Source organism: Salmo salar, chromosome ssa16 (assembly GCF_905237065.1).
Source record: "Salmo salar chromosome ssa16, Ssal_v3.1, whole genome shotgun sequence".
NCBI classification, from domain to species: domain Eukaryota; kingdom Metazoa; phylum Chordata; class Actinopteri; order Salmoniformes; family Salmonidae; genus Salmo; species Salmo salar.
In genome coordinates, this window is record NC_059457.1 from 92600963 (window position 1) to 92618462 (window position 17500).

A 17500-nucleotide genomic window follows, 5' to 3' on the forward strand; every position below is an offset into this window, starting at 1 on the left:
CATTGACTCAGCCATGGGAGGGAGAGAGGAGGACAGCTGAATGAGGTCTCATTGACTCAGCCATGGGAGGGAGAGAGGAGGACAGCTGAATGAGGTCTCATTGACTCAGCCATGGGACGGAGAGAGGAGGACAGCTGAATGAAGACTCATTGACTCAGCCATGGGAGGGAGAGATGAGGACAGCTGAATGAAGACTCATTGACTCAGCCATGGGAGGGAGAGAGGAGGACAGCTGAATGAGGTCTCATTGACTCAGCCATGGGACGGAGAGAGGAGGACAGCTGAATGAGGTCTCATTGACTCAGCCATGGGACGGAGAGAGGAGGACAGCTGAATGAAGACTCATTGACTCAGCCATGGGAGGGAGAGAGGAGGACAGCTGAATGAAGACTCATTGACTCAGCCATGGGAGGGAGAGAGGAGGACAGCTGAATGAAGACTCATTGACTCAGCCATGGGAGGGAGAGAGGAGGGCAGCTGAATGAGGACTCATTGACTCAGCCATGGGAGGGAGAGAGGAGGACAGCTGAATGAAGACTCATTGACTCAGCCATGGGAGGGAGAGAGGAGGACAGCTGAATGAAGACTCATTGACTCAGCCATGGGAGGGAGAGAGGAGGACAGCTGAATGAGGTCTCATTGACTCAGCCATGGGAGGGAGAGAGGAGGACAGCTGAATGAAGACTCATTGACTCAGCCATGGGAGGGAGAGAGGAGGACAGCTGAATGAGGTCTCATTGACTCAGCCATGGGAGGGAGAGAGGAGGACAGCTGAATGAGGTCTCATTGACTCAGCCATGGGAGGGAGAGAGGAGGACAGCTGAATGAGGTCTCATTGACTCAGCCATGGGAGGGAGAGAGGAGGACAGCTGAATGAAGACTCATTGACTCAGCCATGGGAGGGAGAGAGGAGGACAGCTGAATGAGGTCTCATTGACTCAGCCATGGGAAGGAGATAAACTGAACTGATATTTTTCATTAAATCATTATGATGAGGTCCAAATATCGACAAGACGAGACACAACATGAAGTGTGTTCTACATGTCTAATCTGGACTGTCGTCACTATTAAAGGATTAGATAGTGTGTTCTACATGTCTAATCAGGACTGTCATAAAGGATTAGCTAGTGTGTTCTACATGTCTGACCAGGACTGTCATAAAGGATTAGCTAGTGTGTTCTACATGTCTAATCAGGACTGTCATAAAGGATTTGATAGTGTGTTCTACATGTCTAATCTGGACTGTCATCACTATTAAAGTATTAGTGGGTAATATATCTCACCATATCAAATGGCATCGTGTTCCCTATATAGAGCACATCTATCTACCAGAGCCCTCTTAGGAAGTAATAGTTCAATGTTTGACATATACAGATTAAATATGTTTGTTATTTCATTCATAGTAAACCACAGATGGGCGTAGAGTATTGTACTGTACATGCTGCAACACCGTCCTCATAGGATAGAGGAAGGGATGCTTCAATTTCAGTGGAGTTCACTGTTTACCAAGGCTGCAGCCCACACCGCCTGGACAGGAACTAGTCTGTCTGTCACAGGCCCTTATAGCACCGTCTGGGCAGCCCACTAGTCTGTCTGCCACAGGGCCTTACAGCACCGCCTGGACAGGAGGCTAGTCTGTCTGTCACAGGGCCTTACAGCACCGCCTGGACAGGAGGCTAGTCTGTCTGTCACAGGGCCTTACAGCACCGCCTGGAAAGGAGGCTAGTCTGTCTGCCACAGGGCCTTACAGCACCGCCTGGACAGGAACTAGTCTGTCTGTCTGTCACAGGGCCTTACAGCACCGCCTGGACATGAGGCTAGTCTGTCTGCCACAGGGCCTTACAGCACCGCCTGGACAGGAGGCTAGTCTGTCTGCCACAGGGCTTTACAGCACCGCCTGGACAGGAAATAGTCTCTCTATCACAGGGCCTTACAGCACCGCCTGGACAGGAAATAGTCTGTCTATCACAGGGCCTTACAGTACCGCCTGGACAGGAACTAGTCTGTCTATCACAGGGCCTTACAGCACCGCCTGGACAGGACACTAGTCTCTCTGTCACAGGGACTTACAGCACCGTGTCTGTAAATGTCCATAACACTAAAGCTCTGAGGAAGGGATCCTTCTGCTCCACTGGACTCTACACTCCGAGTGAGTCCCAAATGGCACCCGATTACCTATATAGTGCACTACTTTGGATTAGAGTCTATGGGTTCATTGAAAAGAAGCAGCATATGGACAATCCACATTTCAAAGAGGAAATATGAAGTGATTATTCTGCTCGAGTGGAGAACACTGCTCCTGATTACAGAAAGCATTGGGATGCACCATGTCTGCTTGCTCCTCTACTGTAGGACTGGGTCAAGTCAGGGTGACAGTCTCCTCTACTATAACTACTGTAGGACTGGGTCAAGTCAGGGTGACTGTCTCCTCTACTATAACTACTGTAGGACTGGGTCAAGTCAGGGTGACAGTCTCCTCTATAACTACTGTAGGACTGGGTCAAGTCAGGGTAACAGTCTCCTCTATAACTACTGTAGGACTGGGTCAAGTCAGGGTAACAGTCTCCTCTATAACTACTGTAGGACTGGGTCAAGTCAGGGTGACAGTCTCCTCTATAACTACTGTAGAACTGGGTTAAGTCAGGGTTAGTCAGACTATACAAAGTGATACTGCAGACAGCCTGAGGGCCCCTATCAGAGGCCCTGTATGTAGTCCTCTCTCTCTCTCTCTCTCTCTCTCTCTCTCTCTCATCCTACTCTGCAGACAGCCTGAGGGCCCCTATCAGAGATCCTGTATGTAGTCACCCTCCTCTCTCTCTCTCTAGCATACACTGCAGAAAGCCTGAGGGCCCATATCTTAGATAGAAACTCTCTCTCTCTTTGGTCTACAACCCTATTTTATGCGTCGTGACATTTGGCGCAAGGCTGGTCGCGGCCAATCACTCTGGAGTACGAGAGGGAGAGGAGTGCTTTCCGTTTGGACAGCCTGGGTCCTCTCCACACTTCCATCATCCAGCTGGATCTGGAGGGCAGTGACACGGATAATAATGCAGCTAGAGTGTCAGCAGGCAGGCAGTGGCGTCCGGCTTCTTCACCGTCCCGGAGTGGCCAGGAAATGAGGCCTGAGGGACGAGGGATGGGTGAGTAGGTGGTCGGGAGGAAAACAGACATCGATACAGTGGATATGACAGTCTTAAGGACTGCGAGGCAGAGGGAGGGTAAGGGGTGAGGGAGGGTTGAGGATGAAGAGAGGGAGGGCGATCGAGAGGGCATCTGAGGAAGGAGGGGTGAGGGCGGGGGATAGTGACAGGGATACAGCAGACATGACACATGACTAGAGTCTTAAGGCACAGCCCACTGGACAGGGAGGGAGGGATAGCTAGGGGCCACTAAGACTACCACTCTACTCAAAGTGACGTAAAGCGGCAAGAAAAAGGAATGTGAACCCTTTGGAAATACCTGGATTTCTGCATAAATTGATGGTAAAATTCATTTATTTAGGTCACAACAATAGACAAACACAAAGTCTGCTTAAACTAAAAGCTAATAACACAGAAATAATAAGTTATCGTATCTTTATTGAACACACAGTGAACACACAAGTATGTGAACGTTTGGATTCAATAAGTGGTTGACCCTCCTTTGGCAGCAATAACCTCAACCAAATGTTTTCTGTAGTTGCTGATCAGACCTGCCTGCACAACGGTCAGGAGGACATTTTGGACCATTCCTCTTTACAAAACTGTTTCAGTTCTGCAATATTCTTGGGATGTCTGGTGTGAACTTTCTCTCGAGGTCATGCCACAGCATCTCAATGGGGTTGAGGTCAGGTCTCTGACTGGGCCACTGCAGAAGGTCTATTTTCTTCTGATGAAGCCATTCTGTTGTTGATTTTTGTTGTGTGTTTTGGGTCGTTGCATCAACCAACTTCTGCTGAGCTTCAATTGGCGGACAGATATCAAGACATTTTGCAGGAGAATGTTAGGCTAAACTTCATTTTTCCCGTCGATTCATTTTCCCGTCGATGATAGCAAGCTGTTCAGGCCCTGAGGCAGCAAAGCAGCCCCAAACCATGATGCTCCCTCCACCATAGTTTATAGTTGGGATGAGGTTTTGATGTTGGTGTGCTGTGCCTTTTTTTTCCCCCACAGATAGTGTTGTGTGTTCCTTCCTTCCTTCCTTCCTTCCTTCCTTCCTTCCTTCCTTCCTTCCTTCCTTCCTTCCTTCCTTCCTTCCTTCCTTCCTTCCTTCCTTCCAAACAACTCAACTGTAGTTTCATCTGTTCACAGAATATTTCGCCAATAGCACTGTGGAACATCCAGGTGCACTTTTGCAAACTTCAGACTTGCAGCAATGTTTTTTTTTTGGACAGCAGTGGCTTCGTTCTGTGGTGTCCTCCCATGAACACCATTCTTGTTTAGTGTTTTACGTATCGTAGACTCGTCAACAGAGATGTTAGTGTTTTCCATAGATCTCTGTAAGTCTTTAGCTGACACTCTAGGATTCTTCTTAACTGTGAACTGTCACGACGTCTACTGAGGGTGGCTCCTCTCCCTGTTCGGGCAGCGCTCGGCGGTCGTCGTCGCCGGGCCTACTAGCTGTCACCGATCCCTTTTTTCCTTTTCGTTTGGTTTTGTCTGTCTTGTGTTACACCTGTTTTGAGTTGAGTTCGTTAGTGGGGTATGTAGAGAAGGAAGTGAAACACTGCAGGTATACTTCAAAAGAAGGTATAGCTCTGTAAGTCGCTCTGGATAAGAGCGTCTGCTAAATGACTTAAATGTAAATGTATTTAATCTTGCTTTCTCGGTCGAGGTTTTGTGCGGGATTGTTTGGGGTAGTTTTGTTTTTCTTGTGTATTTTCTGGAAGGATGTTTTTTTCTGGACTTTGTCCCGACCCTGTTGAGGTGGACTTTTTGGTCTGTTTGTTTTCCTTGTTCCATGCCTGGGTATGGTATTTTTGGACTCAGGAAATAAAACATTCTACTACTACATATTTGGTCTCCCGTGCTTGACTTCACCCTATCACTACTAGTGAGTTCTGACATTAACCTCATGGAGCATTCTGCGCTGCGCTCTTTGCAGTCATCTTTGCAGGACGGCCACTCCCAGGGAGAGTAGCAACAGTGCTGAACTTTCACAATTTATTGACAATTTGTCTTACCGTGGACTGATGAACATCAAGGCTTTTAGAGATACTTTTGTAACCCTTTCCAGCTTTAATGCAAGTCAACAATTCTTAATCTTAGGTCTTCTGAGATCTCTTTTTGTTCGAGGCATGGTTCACATCAGGCAACGCTTCTTGTGAATAGCAAACTCAAATTTTGTGAGTGTTTTTTTTTTGTATATAGGGCAAGGCAGCTCTAACCAACATCTCCAATCTCGTCTCGTTGATTGGACTCCAGGTTAGCTGACTCCTGACTAGTCATTAGCCTAGGGGGTTCACATACCTTTTCCAACCTACACTGTGAATGTTTAAATTATGTATTCAATATAGACAAGAAAATTACATTAATTTCTGTGTTATTAGTTTAAGCACACTATGTTGGTCTATTGTTGTGACTTACAGTAGATGAAGATCAGATCAAGTTTGATGACCAATTTATGCAGAAATCCAGGTAATTCCAAAGGGTTCACATACCTTTTCCTTGTCACTGTAGCACTATAGCAGGCAGCATCACGCTGCCAACCAATCAGAGAGCAGGATGTTTCCCGCCGCCCACGCAAGCCCTGAGGAGGCCGACAGGCGCAGATGAGCTTGTTAGAGTGTGTGTGTGTGTGTGTGTGTGTTTTGTGCTTGTTGTTAGTGTGGTGTGTACTCTAAGGGAACATAGTAGTGTGTGTTTAGGTGTTTTGTGCTTGTTGTTAGTGTGGTGTGTGTGTAGGTGTTGTTAGTGTGGTGTGTAGTCTAAGGGAACATAGCAGGTGGTCATTGCCTTTCTGAACATTTTCCCTACATATTGATCTGACAACGGGTTTGGAAAACAAAAGGAGACATATTAAACTGTTTCATTCACCGTTCAGTCACACCGTAGTGACATTTACTCCAATGAACATAAGCAATACTCGACTCTGTGCATCACAGATTCTCATTATTCCACTATAAGAGTAAATAACACTAAGTACTTTGATCAATCCAAGCTGAGCAGTAAGATATTCTCATACACCAATCAATCAACCAATCAATCAATCAATCAATCTGAGCAGTAAGCTGTTCTCCAACACCAATCAATCAATCAATCTGAGCAGTAAGATAGTCTCCAACACCAATCAATCAATCAATCTGAGCAGTAAACTGTTCTCATACACCAATCAATCAATCAGGCTGAGCAGTAAGCTGTTCTCACACACCAATCAATCAATCAATCAGGCTGAGCAGTAAGCTGTTCTCCAACACCAATCAATCAATCAATCTGAGCAGTAAGATATTCTCCAACACCAATCAATCAATCTGAGCAGTAAGCCTTGCTCCAACACCAATCAGATAAGCAGTAAATGAACATAGTGTTCCACTTCCTGTTTAGAAGAAACACTTCAGAACGAACGGTGAGTGTAAAACAGGTTTATAAAGCTGGTCTTTTGACCAATCACATCCGATCGTTTCACATCACATCTTTTTCAGAACTGATCTGATTGGTCAAAAGACCAATTAGTGAAGGAAACGCTCACAAGGCCTGCCAGTGTAATCCGCAGCCTAACCAGAATAAATATACATGCTTTCTCCATAGAAACACTAAAGAGAGAACTTTTGGTTTCCATTTCCTTAAGACGTGTTTCCATTTACAGCCTCCTTCTCCTTCATAGTAATACTATCTACAGTACACAACACCCTCCTTCTCCTTCATAGTAATACTATCTACAGTACACAACACCCTCCTTCATAGTAATACTATCTACAGTACACAACACCCTCCTTCATAGTAATACTATCTACAGTACACAACACCCTCCTTCATAGTAATACTATCTACAGTACACAACACCCTCCTTCTCCTCCATAGTAATACTATCTACAGTATACAGCACCCTCCTTCATAGTAATACTATCTACAGTATACAACACCCTCCTTCATAGTAATACTATCTACAGTATACAACACCCTCCTTCATAGTAATACTATCTACAGTATACAACACCCTCCTTCATAGTAATACTATCTACAGTATACAACACCCTCCTCCATAGTAATACTATATACAGTATACAACACCCTCCTCCATAGTAATACTATCTACAGTATACAACACCCTCCTTCATAGTAATACTATCTACAGTACACAACACCCTCCTTCTCCTTCATAGTAATACTATCTACAGTACACAACACCCTCCTTCATAGTAATACTATCTACAGTACACAACACCCTCCTTCTCCTTCATAGTAATACTATCTACAGTACACAACACCCTCCTTCATAGTAATACTATCTACAGTACACAACACCCTCCTTCTCCTTCATAGTAATACTATCTACAGTACACAACACCCTCCTTCATAGTAATACTATCTACAGTACACAACACCCTCCTTCTCCTTCATAGTAATACTATCTACAGTACACAACACCCTCCTTCATAGTAATACTATCTACAGTACACAACACCCTCCTTCATAGTAATACTATCTACAGTATACAACACCCTCCTTCTCCTTCATAGTAATACTATCTACAGTACACAACACCCTCCTTCATAGTAATACTATCTACAGTACACAACACCCTCCTTCTCCTTCATAGTAATACTATCTACAGATTACACAACACCCTCCTCCATAGTAATACTATCTACAGTACACAACACCCTCCTTCTCCTTCATAGTAATACTATCTACAGTATACAACACCCTCCTTCATAGTAATACTATCTACAGTACACAACACCCTCCTTCTCCTTCATAGTAATACTATCTACAGTACACAACACCCTCCTTCATAGTAATACTATCTACAGTACACAACACCCTCCTTCATAGTAATACTATCTACAGTACACAACACCCTCCTTCTCCTTCATAGTAATACTATCTACAGTATACAACACCCTCCTTCTCCTTCATAGTAATACTATCTACAGTACACAACACCCTCCCTCATAGTAATACTATCTACAGTATACAACACCTTCCTCCATAGTAATACTATCTACAGTATACAACACCCTCCTCCATAGTAATACTATCTACAGTAGACAGTACATCAGCAATAGCATCATCATTAGGAATCACCACAGTGCAAACACAGCAATATAAGCTTAAAAATAGCACCACACACACACAATCCCCAGATGGCCGTTCACCCTAGTGTCTTCTCAGCAGTGAAGGTAATGAGATGAATTATCCCAGTGATTGTAACGAAGCCGGACAAGAGGAGCGGAAACAGCAGAACATCTGTCAGTGGTGGTTCACAGCAGAAGAACAGGAGGTATATTGTCTCCCTCCCAAATAGACCCCTTTAGTCTCTATTTAGTGCACTACTTTTTTTTTGACCAGGCCCCAATAAGGGTGAGTGCACTAAATCAGAACTAGGGATCCATTTTGGGACATATCCCAGGAGTGGAGTGCAGTGGTTGGGTTTGGTGATACTGTGAAGATCCTATGACTGAGATCAGCGATGAGAGATTGAGGAGACAGCGGTACTCACTAGAGGCGTGCATGGGGTCCAGTATTCTGGGTTGAGCTCGGCCCTGGAGCGGAGGTCCAGGTATTCAGGGTTCAGTTCGGTTCGGGCGCGGGTCAACGTGCCTGTTAGCGTTCCCTATAATAGGAAGGATTGAGAAAGAAAAAAAACGGGGTTTAGTGACGTCATTCATCTGGTATGTACTTGGTTATGATCTGCGACCCAAATGGAACCCTATTCCTTTAATAGTGGGCTACGTTCTACCAGGGTCTATGGGGCTCCTGTCAAAACCAGTGCACTGCAAAGGGATAGAGCGCCATTTGGGACACAGAGCCGTTAAGGGTGGCGATGGTGATGGTGATGGTGGTGGTTATAATGGTGGTGGTGGTGGTGGTGGTGGTGATGGTGGTGGTGGTGGTGGTGGTGATGGTGGTAGTGGTGGTGATGATGGTGATGGTGGTGATGGTGGTGATGGTGATGGGTGGTGATGGTGGTGATGGTGGTGGTGGTGATGGGTGGTGGTGATGGTGGTGATGGTGGTGGAGGTGATGATGGTGGTAGTGATGGTGGTGGTGGTGGTGATGATGGTGGTAGTGGTGGTGGTGGTGGTGGTGGTGATGGTGGTGGTGGTGGTGATGATGGTGATGGTGGTGATGGTGATGGGTGGTGATGGTGGTGATGGTGGTGGTGGTGATGGGTGGTGGGTGGTGGTGGTGGTGGTGGTGATGGTGGTGATGGTGGTGGAGGTGATGATGGTGGTAGTGATGGTGGTGGTGGTGGTGATGATGGTGGTAGTGGTGGTGGTGGTGGTGGTGGAGGTGATGATGGTGGTAGTGATGGTGGTGGTGGTGGTGGTGATGATGATGATGATGATGATGGTGGTAGTGGTGGTGGTGGTTGTGGTAGTGATGATGGTGGTGGTGATGATGGTGGTGGTGATGGTGGTGGTGATGATGGTGGTGGTGATGATGGTGGTGATGGTGGTGGTGGTGGTGGTGGTGATGGTGGTGATGGTGGTGGTGATGGTGGTGATGATGGTGGTGATGATGATGGTGGTGATGGTGGTGGTGGTGATGATTGTGGTGGTGATGGTGGTGGTGATGGTGGTGGTGATGATGGTGGTGGTGATGATGGTGGTGATGGTGGTGGTGGTGGTGGTGGTGATGGTGGTGATGATGGTGGTGATGATGATGGTGGTGATGGTGGTGGTGGTGATGGTTGTGGTGGTGATGGTGGTGGTGATGGTGGTGGTGATGGTGGTGGTGGTGGTGGAGGTGATGATGGTGGTGATGGTGGTGGTGGTGATGGTTGTGGTGGTGATGGTGGTGGTGATGGTGGTGATGATGGTGGTGGTGGTGGTGGTGGTGGTGGTGGTGATGATGATGTGTGATGGTGGTGGTGGTGGTGGTGGTGGTGGTGATGATGGTGGTGTGTGGTGGTGATGATGATGGTGGTGATGGTGGTGGTGGTGATGGTTGTGGTGGTGATGGTGGTGGTGATGGTGGTGATGATGGTGGTGGTGATGGTGGTGGTGGTGATGGTGGTGGTGATGGTGGTAGTGATGATGGTGGTGGTGGTGGTGGTGGTGGTGATGGTGGTGGTGATGGTGGTAGTGATGATGGTGGTGGTGATGGTTGTGGTGGTGATGGTGGTGGTGATGGTGGTGATGGTGGTGGTGGTGGTGGTGGTGATGGTGATGGTGGTGTGTGGTGGTGGTGGTGATGATGGTGGTGGTGATGGTGGTGATGGTTGTGGTGGTGGAAAATAGAAAAGAGAGAGAGAGAACTGCCTGGTCCTATTTTCATTCATAAATGATGCAGATGGCATAAAAAAAGCCTGAGGGGAAAAGAGGGAACCGTTGCATGTCTGTTCCAAGTATTTTCTCTTGAAGCCAGAGACTTATTGCTGCTCTCAATTATTCCTCAGTCTTCAAATCCACTGTTAGTTCAAGAGCGTACAAACAAGTTACAAATGTTCTTACCAGCCCAACTGTGCACTCAGATGTTTCTTGGTGTGTTTGTTTTAGGGGACAGATGAGTGTGGGTTTTGTAAAAACAAAAAAACATTACGGAAAATGTTTTTCTACGCTGAAAGGCTTCGCGTGACAGGGAAATCATATTTGTGTCCCAAAACGTCTCTCTATTCACTATATAGTGCACACTTTTTAGCCAGAGCCCTTTGAACCCTGGGGGGGAAAAAAGTAGTGCACTTCATAGGGAATAGGGTAGCGCTTGGGAAATCACCTTACTAAAAAAATACAAAGTCCAGTGACTGACATTCACAACCATGTCAATGCAGATACTATGCCTGGTGGACTCTATGATATTATATTGACACTGTCACAGCATTCATCGTCTTCAGAAGAAATAGAAAAGTCCTCGTCAGAAAAGGTAGACCAATACGCAGCGGAGGTCGTGTTCATCTTTGAATTTAATAAATCTCTAACGTGAACACGATACAAAAAAAACAATGATAGTGCAACAGTTTTACAGGCTACAAAACACGCAATGCAAAAACAATCTCCCACAATTAGACAAACAAACACACCCAACTAATATAGGACTTCCAATCAAAGGCAACACCACACAGCTGCCTTCAATTGGAAGTCCACCCCAATTAACCAAACATAGACATACAACTAACTAGATAACACATAGAAATACATAAACACAGACCATAACCCAAAAACCCGGAAATACTAAATCAAACACCCTATTTTCCAAAACACCACCCCGAACCACATAAAACAAATACCCTCTGCCACGTCCTGACCAAACTACAATACCAATTGACCTTATACTGGCCAGGACGTGACAGACACGCTGTATAAAAATAATTAAAACAGGATTTTCAATGCCAAATAATCACACTGGAATTTAAAAAGTGAATGTTGTTATAACAAACGTTATATATTTTCCTTTTTATAAGGATGAATTCCACAGAAGTGTAAAGAACAAACTACATTACCCACAACCCCCCTCTGGTAGAGGCTACACTTCCACACACCCTCCTCTGTTCATTCTCCTTACCAGGAGATCAATAGTAATGGAGTCTTTTGGTCGGCACTAACTCCACCATCGCTAGTTGGCTAAAGCCTATGGGGAAATGTAAAGGGTTTTGGATGAATGCAGAAAATAAGGTCTGTTGGTAAACACAGGTTTAAGAGATCCGTTTTGTTCTATGCGATAATCTTCATCAGCTAACTATATATATATATATTTAAGCATTTTTAGAATAGAAAAAAGCAGATGAAGCACATAAAGGCTCCATAATTCATTAAAGTCATGTTAACTGGCTGATATTAACTTCTATAACAAAACATATCACATATCCTAAAGCCTGTGTTAACCTCAGAACTTAATTTTTTGGGCTAATTTGGCTAATTTAATTAAGGTTACGGTTAGGCATAAAGTTAGCAGTGTGGTTAAGGTTATAGGTCAATTTTATTTTATTTTATTTTTTTAATGTGAGGAGATTATGACTTTGTGGCTGTGGTAACTAGTGACGACCCAAAATCTTTGTACTCACCAAAGAGGAAAACCCTACACCATCTGAGAGGTAGAATATACAGTAGAATATACTCTAGAATATACAGTAGAATATACAGTAGAATATACAGTAGCCTAAACTTGTATATAGAATATATAGTAGAATATACAGTAGAATATATAGTAGCCTAAACTTGTATATAGAATATATAGTAGAATATACAGTAAATATAGTAAACGTATATAGAATATATAGTAGAATATACAGTAGAATATATAGTAGCCTAAACTTGTATATAGAATATATAGTAGAATATACAGTAGGATATATAGTAGCCTAAACTTGTATATAGAATATATAGTAGAATATACTCTAGAATATACAGTAAAATATACAGTAGAATATACAGTAGCCTCAGTCTGTATATAGAATATATAGTAGAATATACTCTAGAATATACAGTAGCCTCAGTCTGTATATAGAATATACAGTAGAATATACAGTAGCCTCAGTCTGTATATTGAATATATAGTAGAATATACAGTAGCCTCAGTCTGTATATAGAATATACAGTAGAATATACCATAGAATATACAGTAGAATATACAGTAGAATATACAGTAGAATATACTCTAGAATATACAGTAGCCTCAGTCTGTATATAGAATATACAGTAGAATATACCGTAGAATATACAGTAGAATATACAGTAGAATATACAGTAGCCTCAGTCTGTATATAGAATATACAGTAGAATATACAGTAGAATATACAGTAGAATATACTCTAGAATATACAGTAGAATATACAGTAGAATATACTGTAGAATATACGTAGAATATACAGTAGCCTCAGTCTGTATATTGAATATACCGTAGAATATACAGTAGACAAGACAATGCCTTAATAATGAGGGTGGGACCAGTCTTATTTCTCTGAGAAGGAGAGGGATGAAGGAGAGTGAGGAGGGAGGAAGGAGAGGGAAGAGGGCTGAAAAAGAGAGGGTGAGGGAAGAAGGAGAAAGGAGGAAGGAGAAGGGAGGAAGGAGAGAGAGGAAGGAGAAGGGAGGAAGGAGAGGGAGGAAGGAGATAGGGAGGAAGGAGAAGGGAGGAAGGAGAGGGAGGAAGGAGAGAGAAGAAGGAGAGGGAGGAAGGAGAGGGAGGAAGGAGAAGGGAGGAAGGAGAGGGAGGAAGGAGAGAGAGGAAGGAGAGGGAGGAAGGAGAAGGGAGGAAGGAGAAGGGAGGAAGGAGAGAGAGGAAGGAGAAGGGAGGAAGGAGAAGGGAGGAAGGAGAAGGGAGGAAGGAGAGAGAGGAAGGAGAGGGAGGAAGGAGAAGGGAGGAAGGAGAAGGGAGGAAGGAGAGAGAGGAAGGAGAGGGAGGAAGGAGATAGGGAGGAAGGAGAGGGAGGAAGGAGAGAGAGGAAGGAGAGAGAGGAAGGAGAGGGAGGAAGGAGATAGGGAGGAAGGAGAAGGGAGGAAGGAGAGAGAGGAAGGAGAGAGAGGAAGGAGATAGGGAGGAAGGAGAGAGAGGAAGGAGAAGGGAGGAAGGAGAGAGAGGAAGGAGAAGGGAGGAAGGAGAGAGAGGAAGGAGCGGGCTAGGCAGGGCTAGGCAGGGCTGCAACTTGTCTAACCTTCTTTTCTTTTCTTATCAGGTGCACACACACACACACACACACACACACACACACACACACACACACACACACACACACACACACACACACACACACACACACACACACACACACACACACACACACGCACTCATTCCTCTGCAGCAGCTTTGTTATTCTACCCTCTAAGGACTCTTTGATAGGTTCCTGTTCCATAGATCCCACATCACATCTCTATCAGGTTTCTGACTGAGCTAGACACTGTTATCTGAGTCCTATTGCATCTATATGGAAATGATTAAAAGCAGTGCACTATATAGGGAACATGGTGCCATTTGTGACACAAACCCAGTGTGTGATCACCCAGGTGGAGGAGACCGGTTTAATTCACGTTGTGTTTAACATGTGGTTTGTTGAGTGGCACGTTGCCAGTCTGTCTGATGTCTGATGCTGAGGATGCTCTGTGTGTGTCCCATATGGCACCACTCTAGACCACGGCCCATAGGGTTCTGGTCAAAAGTTGTGCGCTGTATAGGGAATAGGGTGCCATTTGGAAAACACATCAAGGTCTGTCAGGAAACATTACCTCAGATGACCTTCTAATGAAGCACTACCTCAGGATACCTTCTCTAATGAAGAACTACCTCAGGAAACCTTCTCTGTTGAAACTCTACCTCTGGATACCTTCTCTAATGAAGCACTACCTCAGGATACCTTCTCTAATGAAGAACTACCTCAGGAAACCTTCTCTGTTGAAACACTACCTCAGGATACCTTCTCTAATGAAGCACTACCTCAGGATACCTTCTCTAATGAAGCACTACCTCAGGATACCTTCTCTAATGAAGAACTACCTCAGGAAACCTTCTCTGTTGAAACTCTACCTCAGGAAACCTTCTCTAATGAAGCACTACCTCAGGAAACCTTCTCTGTTGAAACACTACCTCAGGATACCTTCTCTAATGAAGCACTACCTCAGGAAACCTTCTCTAATGAAGGACCTACCTCAGGATACCTTCTCTAATGAAGAATTACCTCAGGAAACCTTTCTAATGAAACACTACCTCAGAATACCTTCTCTATTGAAACTCTACCTCAGGAAACCTTCTCTATTGAAACACTGCCTCAGGAGAAATGATCAAAAGGAAAATATTGTGAGTTTCTGCCTCGTGTTTTAGAACTGTGAAAGAGCTAAGAGTGTCTGTGAAGGCTTTCTTGTCTTCTGTTCTGTTCTGTCTTTGATTTCTTTCTCCAGGCAGAGGGAGTCAGTCAGCCAGTCAGACACGTGACTGAGTGATCTTACACCTGACGCAGCAGTGCATTGTTAGAGACCAACCGTTTTCATATTTTTTTTTTTTTTACTTGGAGCCAAGGTTAGACCCAGCCTGTCTTTTGAAGAAAGGTGGATCGCCCTACCATCAAAGGTAAGGTTTTATCCTTTCTTTCTTTCCCTCATGAATTTATTTTAAGTATGTTATGGGTCAGAAGAGGCTGGTGGGAGGAGGAACCGGCTCATTGTATTGGATGGAAGTGTATTAACGTAAAGGTTTGAAACACACCGAACATATGGAAACCACATGTTTGGTTCCCTTCCATCAATGTCATTCCAGCCATTACAATGAGCCCATACTCCAATAGCTCCTCCCACCAGCCTCCTCTGTAAGGGAAGTGTTTGTGGATCTGTTAAGTCTGTTAAAGGGAAGTGTTTGTGGGTCTGTTAAGTCTGTTAAAGGGAAGTGTTTGTGGATCTGTTAAGTCTGTTAAAGAGAAGTGTTTGTGGATCTGTTAAGTCTGTTAAAGGGAAGTGTTTGTGGGTCTGTTAAGTCAGTTAAAGGGAAGTGTTTGTGGGTCTTTAAGTCAGTTAAAGAGAAGTGTTTGTGGATCTTTAAGTCTGTTAAAGGAAGTGGATCTTCCATATGTGTAAAGTTAAAAAGGAAAGGCCGACTGTGAGGGAGATTCGTCTGTAAACTGAGGGGCTTCATAACGTGGATACCATAACTGGCTAAAATACATTTAGTCTGCATACCAAATGACACCCTATTCCCGATACCAGCCAGGCTCAACAGGCGGACCGCGGCCCGGATCCAGACCTACAACAGGGTCAAAAGGGACTGCAGATCACAACGTTTTAGGGGGGGAATTGAGTCGGAACTCAACCCCTGGTATCATATTAATACAGATAAGACATGACAAAATGTGTAGAATTAAAACTGCAACATTTTCTCTCTGCCCCATGGTAAAATGTGTAGAATTAAAACTGCAACATTTTAACTCCACCCCATGGTATAATGTGTAGAATTAAAACTGCAACATTTTCTCTCTGCCCCATGGTATAATGTGTAGAATTAAAACTGCAACATTTTCTCTCTGCCCCATGGTAAAATGTGTAGAATTAAAACTGCAACATTTTCTCTCTGCCCCATGGTATAATGTGTAGAATTAAAACTGCAACATTTTCTCTCTGCCCCATGGTATAATGTGTAGAATTAAAACTGCAACATTTTCTCTCTGCCCCATGGTAAAATGTGTAGAATTAAAACTGCAACATTTTAACTCCACCCCATGGTAAAATGTGTAGAATTAAAACTGCAACATTTTAACTCCACCCCATGGTATAATGTGTAGAATTAAAACTGCAACATTTTCTCTCTGCCCCATGGTAAAATGTGTAGAATTAAAACTGCAACATTTTCTCTCTGCCCCATGGTAAAATGTGTAGAATTAAAACTGCAACATTTTCTCTCTGCCCCATGGTAAAATGTGTAGAATTAAAACTGCAACATTTTCTCTCTGCCCCATGGTAAAATGTGTAGAATTAAAACTGCAACATTTTCTCTCTGCCCCATGGTATAATGTGTAGAATTAAAACTGCAACATTTTCTCTCTGCCCCATGGTATAATGTGTAGAATTAAAACTACAACATTTTCTCTCTGCCCCATGGTATAATGTGTAGAATTAAAACTGCAACATTTTCTCTCTGCCCCATGGTATAATGTGTAGAATTAAAACTACAAAATGTTCTCTCTGCCCCATGGTATAATGTGTAGAATTAAAACTGCAACATTTTCTCTCTGCCCCATGGTATAATGTGTAGAATTAAAACTGCAACATTCTCTCTGCCCCATGGTAAAATGTGTAGAATTAAAACTGCAACATTTTCTCTCTGCCCCATGGTAAAATGTGTAGAATTAAAACTGCAACATTTTCTCTCTGCCCCATGGTATAATGTGTAGAATTAAAACTGCAACATTTTCTCTCTGCCCCATGGTAAAATGTGTAGAAGCTTTAAAACCACAATATGTCCTCTCCACCAACTAGAGGCGTGGGAACAGTTTTTGAGGTGGTTATGAGCTGGGTGTTACTACGGCGATAAATGACAATATTCATCTGGACCTTTGCCACCTAGGAGGTTTGTGTAACTGGACAATGTCCAACAGTACTTCAGTACTTCCTGTCTGGTGTAGTATAATACTATGTAGGGCTCCTGTAGTGCACCATCTAGGGCTCTAGTAGTCCACTATCTAGGGCTCTAGTAGTACACTATCTAGGGCTCCTGTAGTGCACCATCTAGGGCTCTAGTAGTCCACTATCTAGGGCTCGAGTAGTACACTATATAGGGCTCTAGTAGTCCACTATATAGGGCTCTAGTTGTGCACTATATAGGGCTCCAGTAGTCCACTATATAGGGCTCTAGTAGTGCACTATCTAGGGCTCCAGTAGTACACTATCTAGGGCTCTAGTACTGCACTATATAGGGCTCTAGTAGTGCACTATCTAGTGCTC

At 44.1% G+C, this 17500-nt stretch overlaps 1 protein-coding gene across 1 annotated transcript in view; it reads right to left on the reverse strand.

The window, feature by feature from the left end:
- LOC106593108 (protocadherin-9) overlaps positions 1 to 17500 on the reverse strand; it is a 499821-nt gene that overhangs the window by 344854 nt on the left and 137467 nt on the right. Inside the window, 1 exon segment of the mRNA XM_045698422.1 lies at positions 8641 to 8754. Coding sequence (XP_045554378.1) covers positions 8641 to 8754 — 114 coding nt within the window.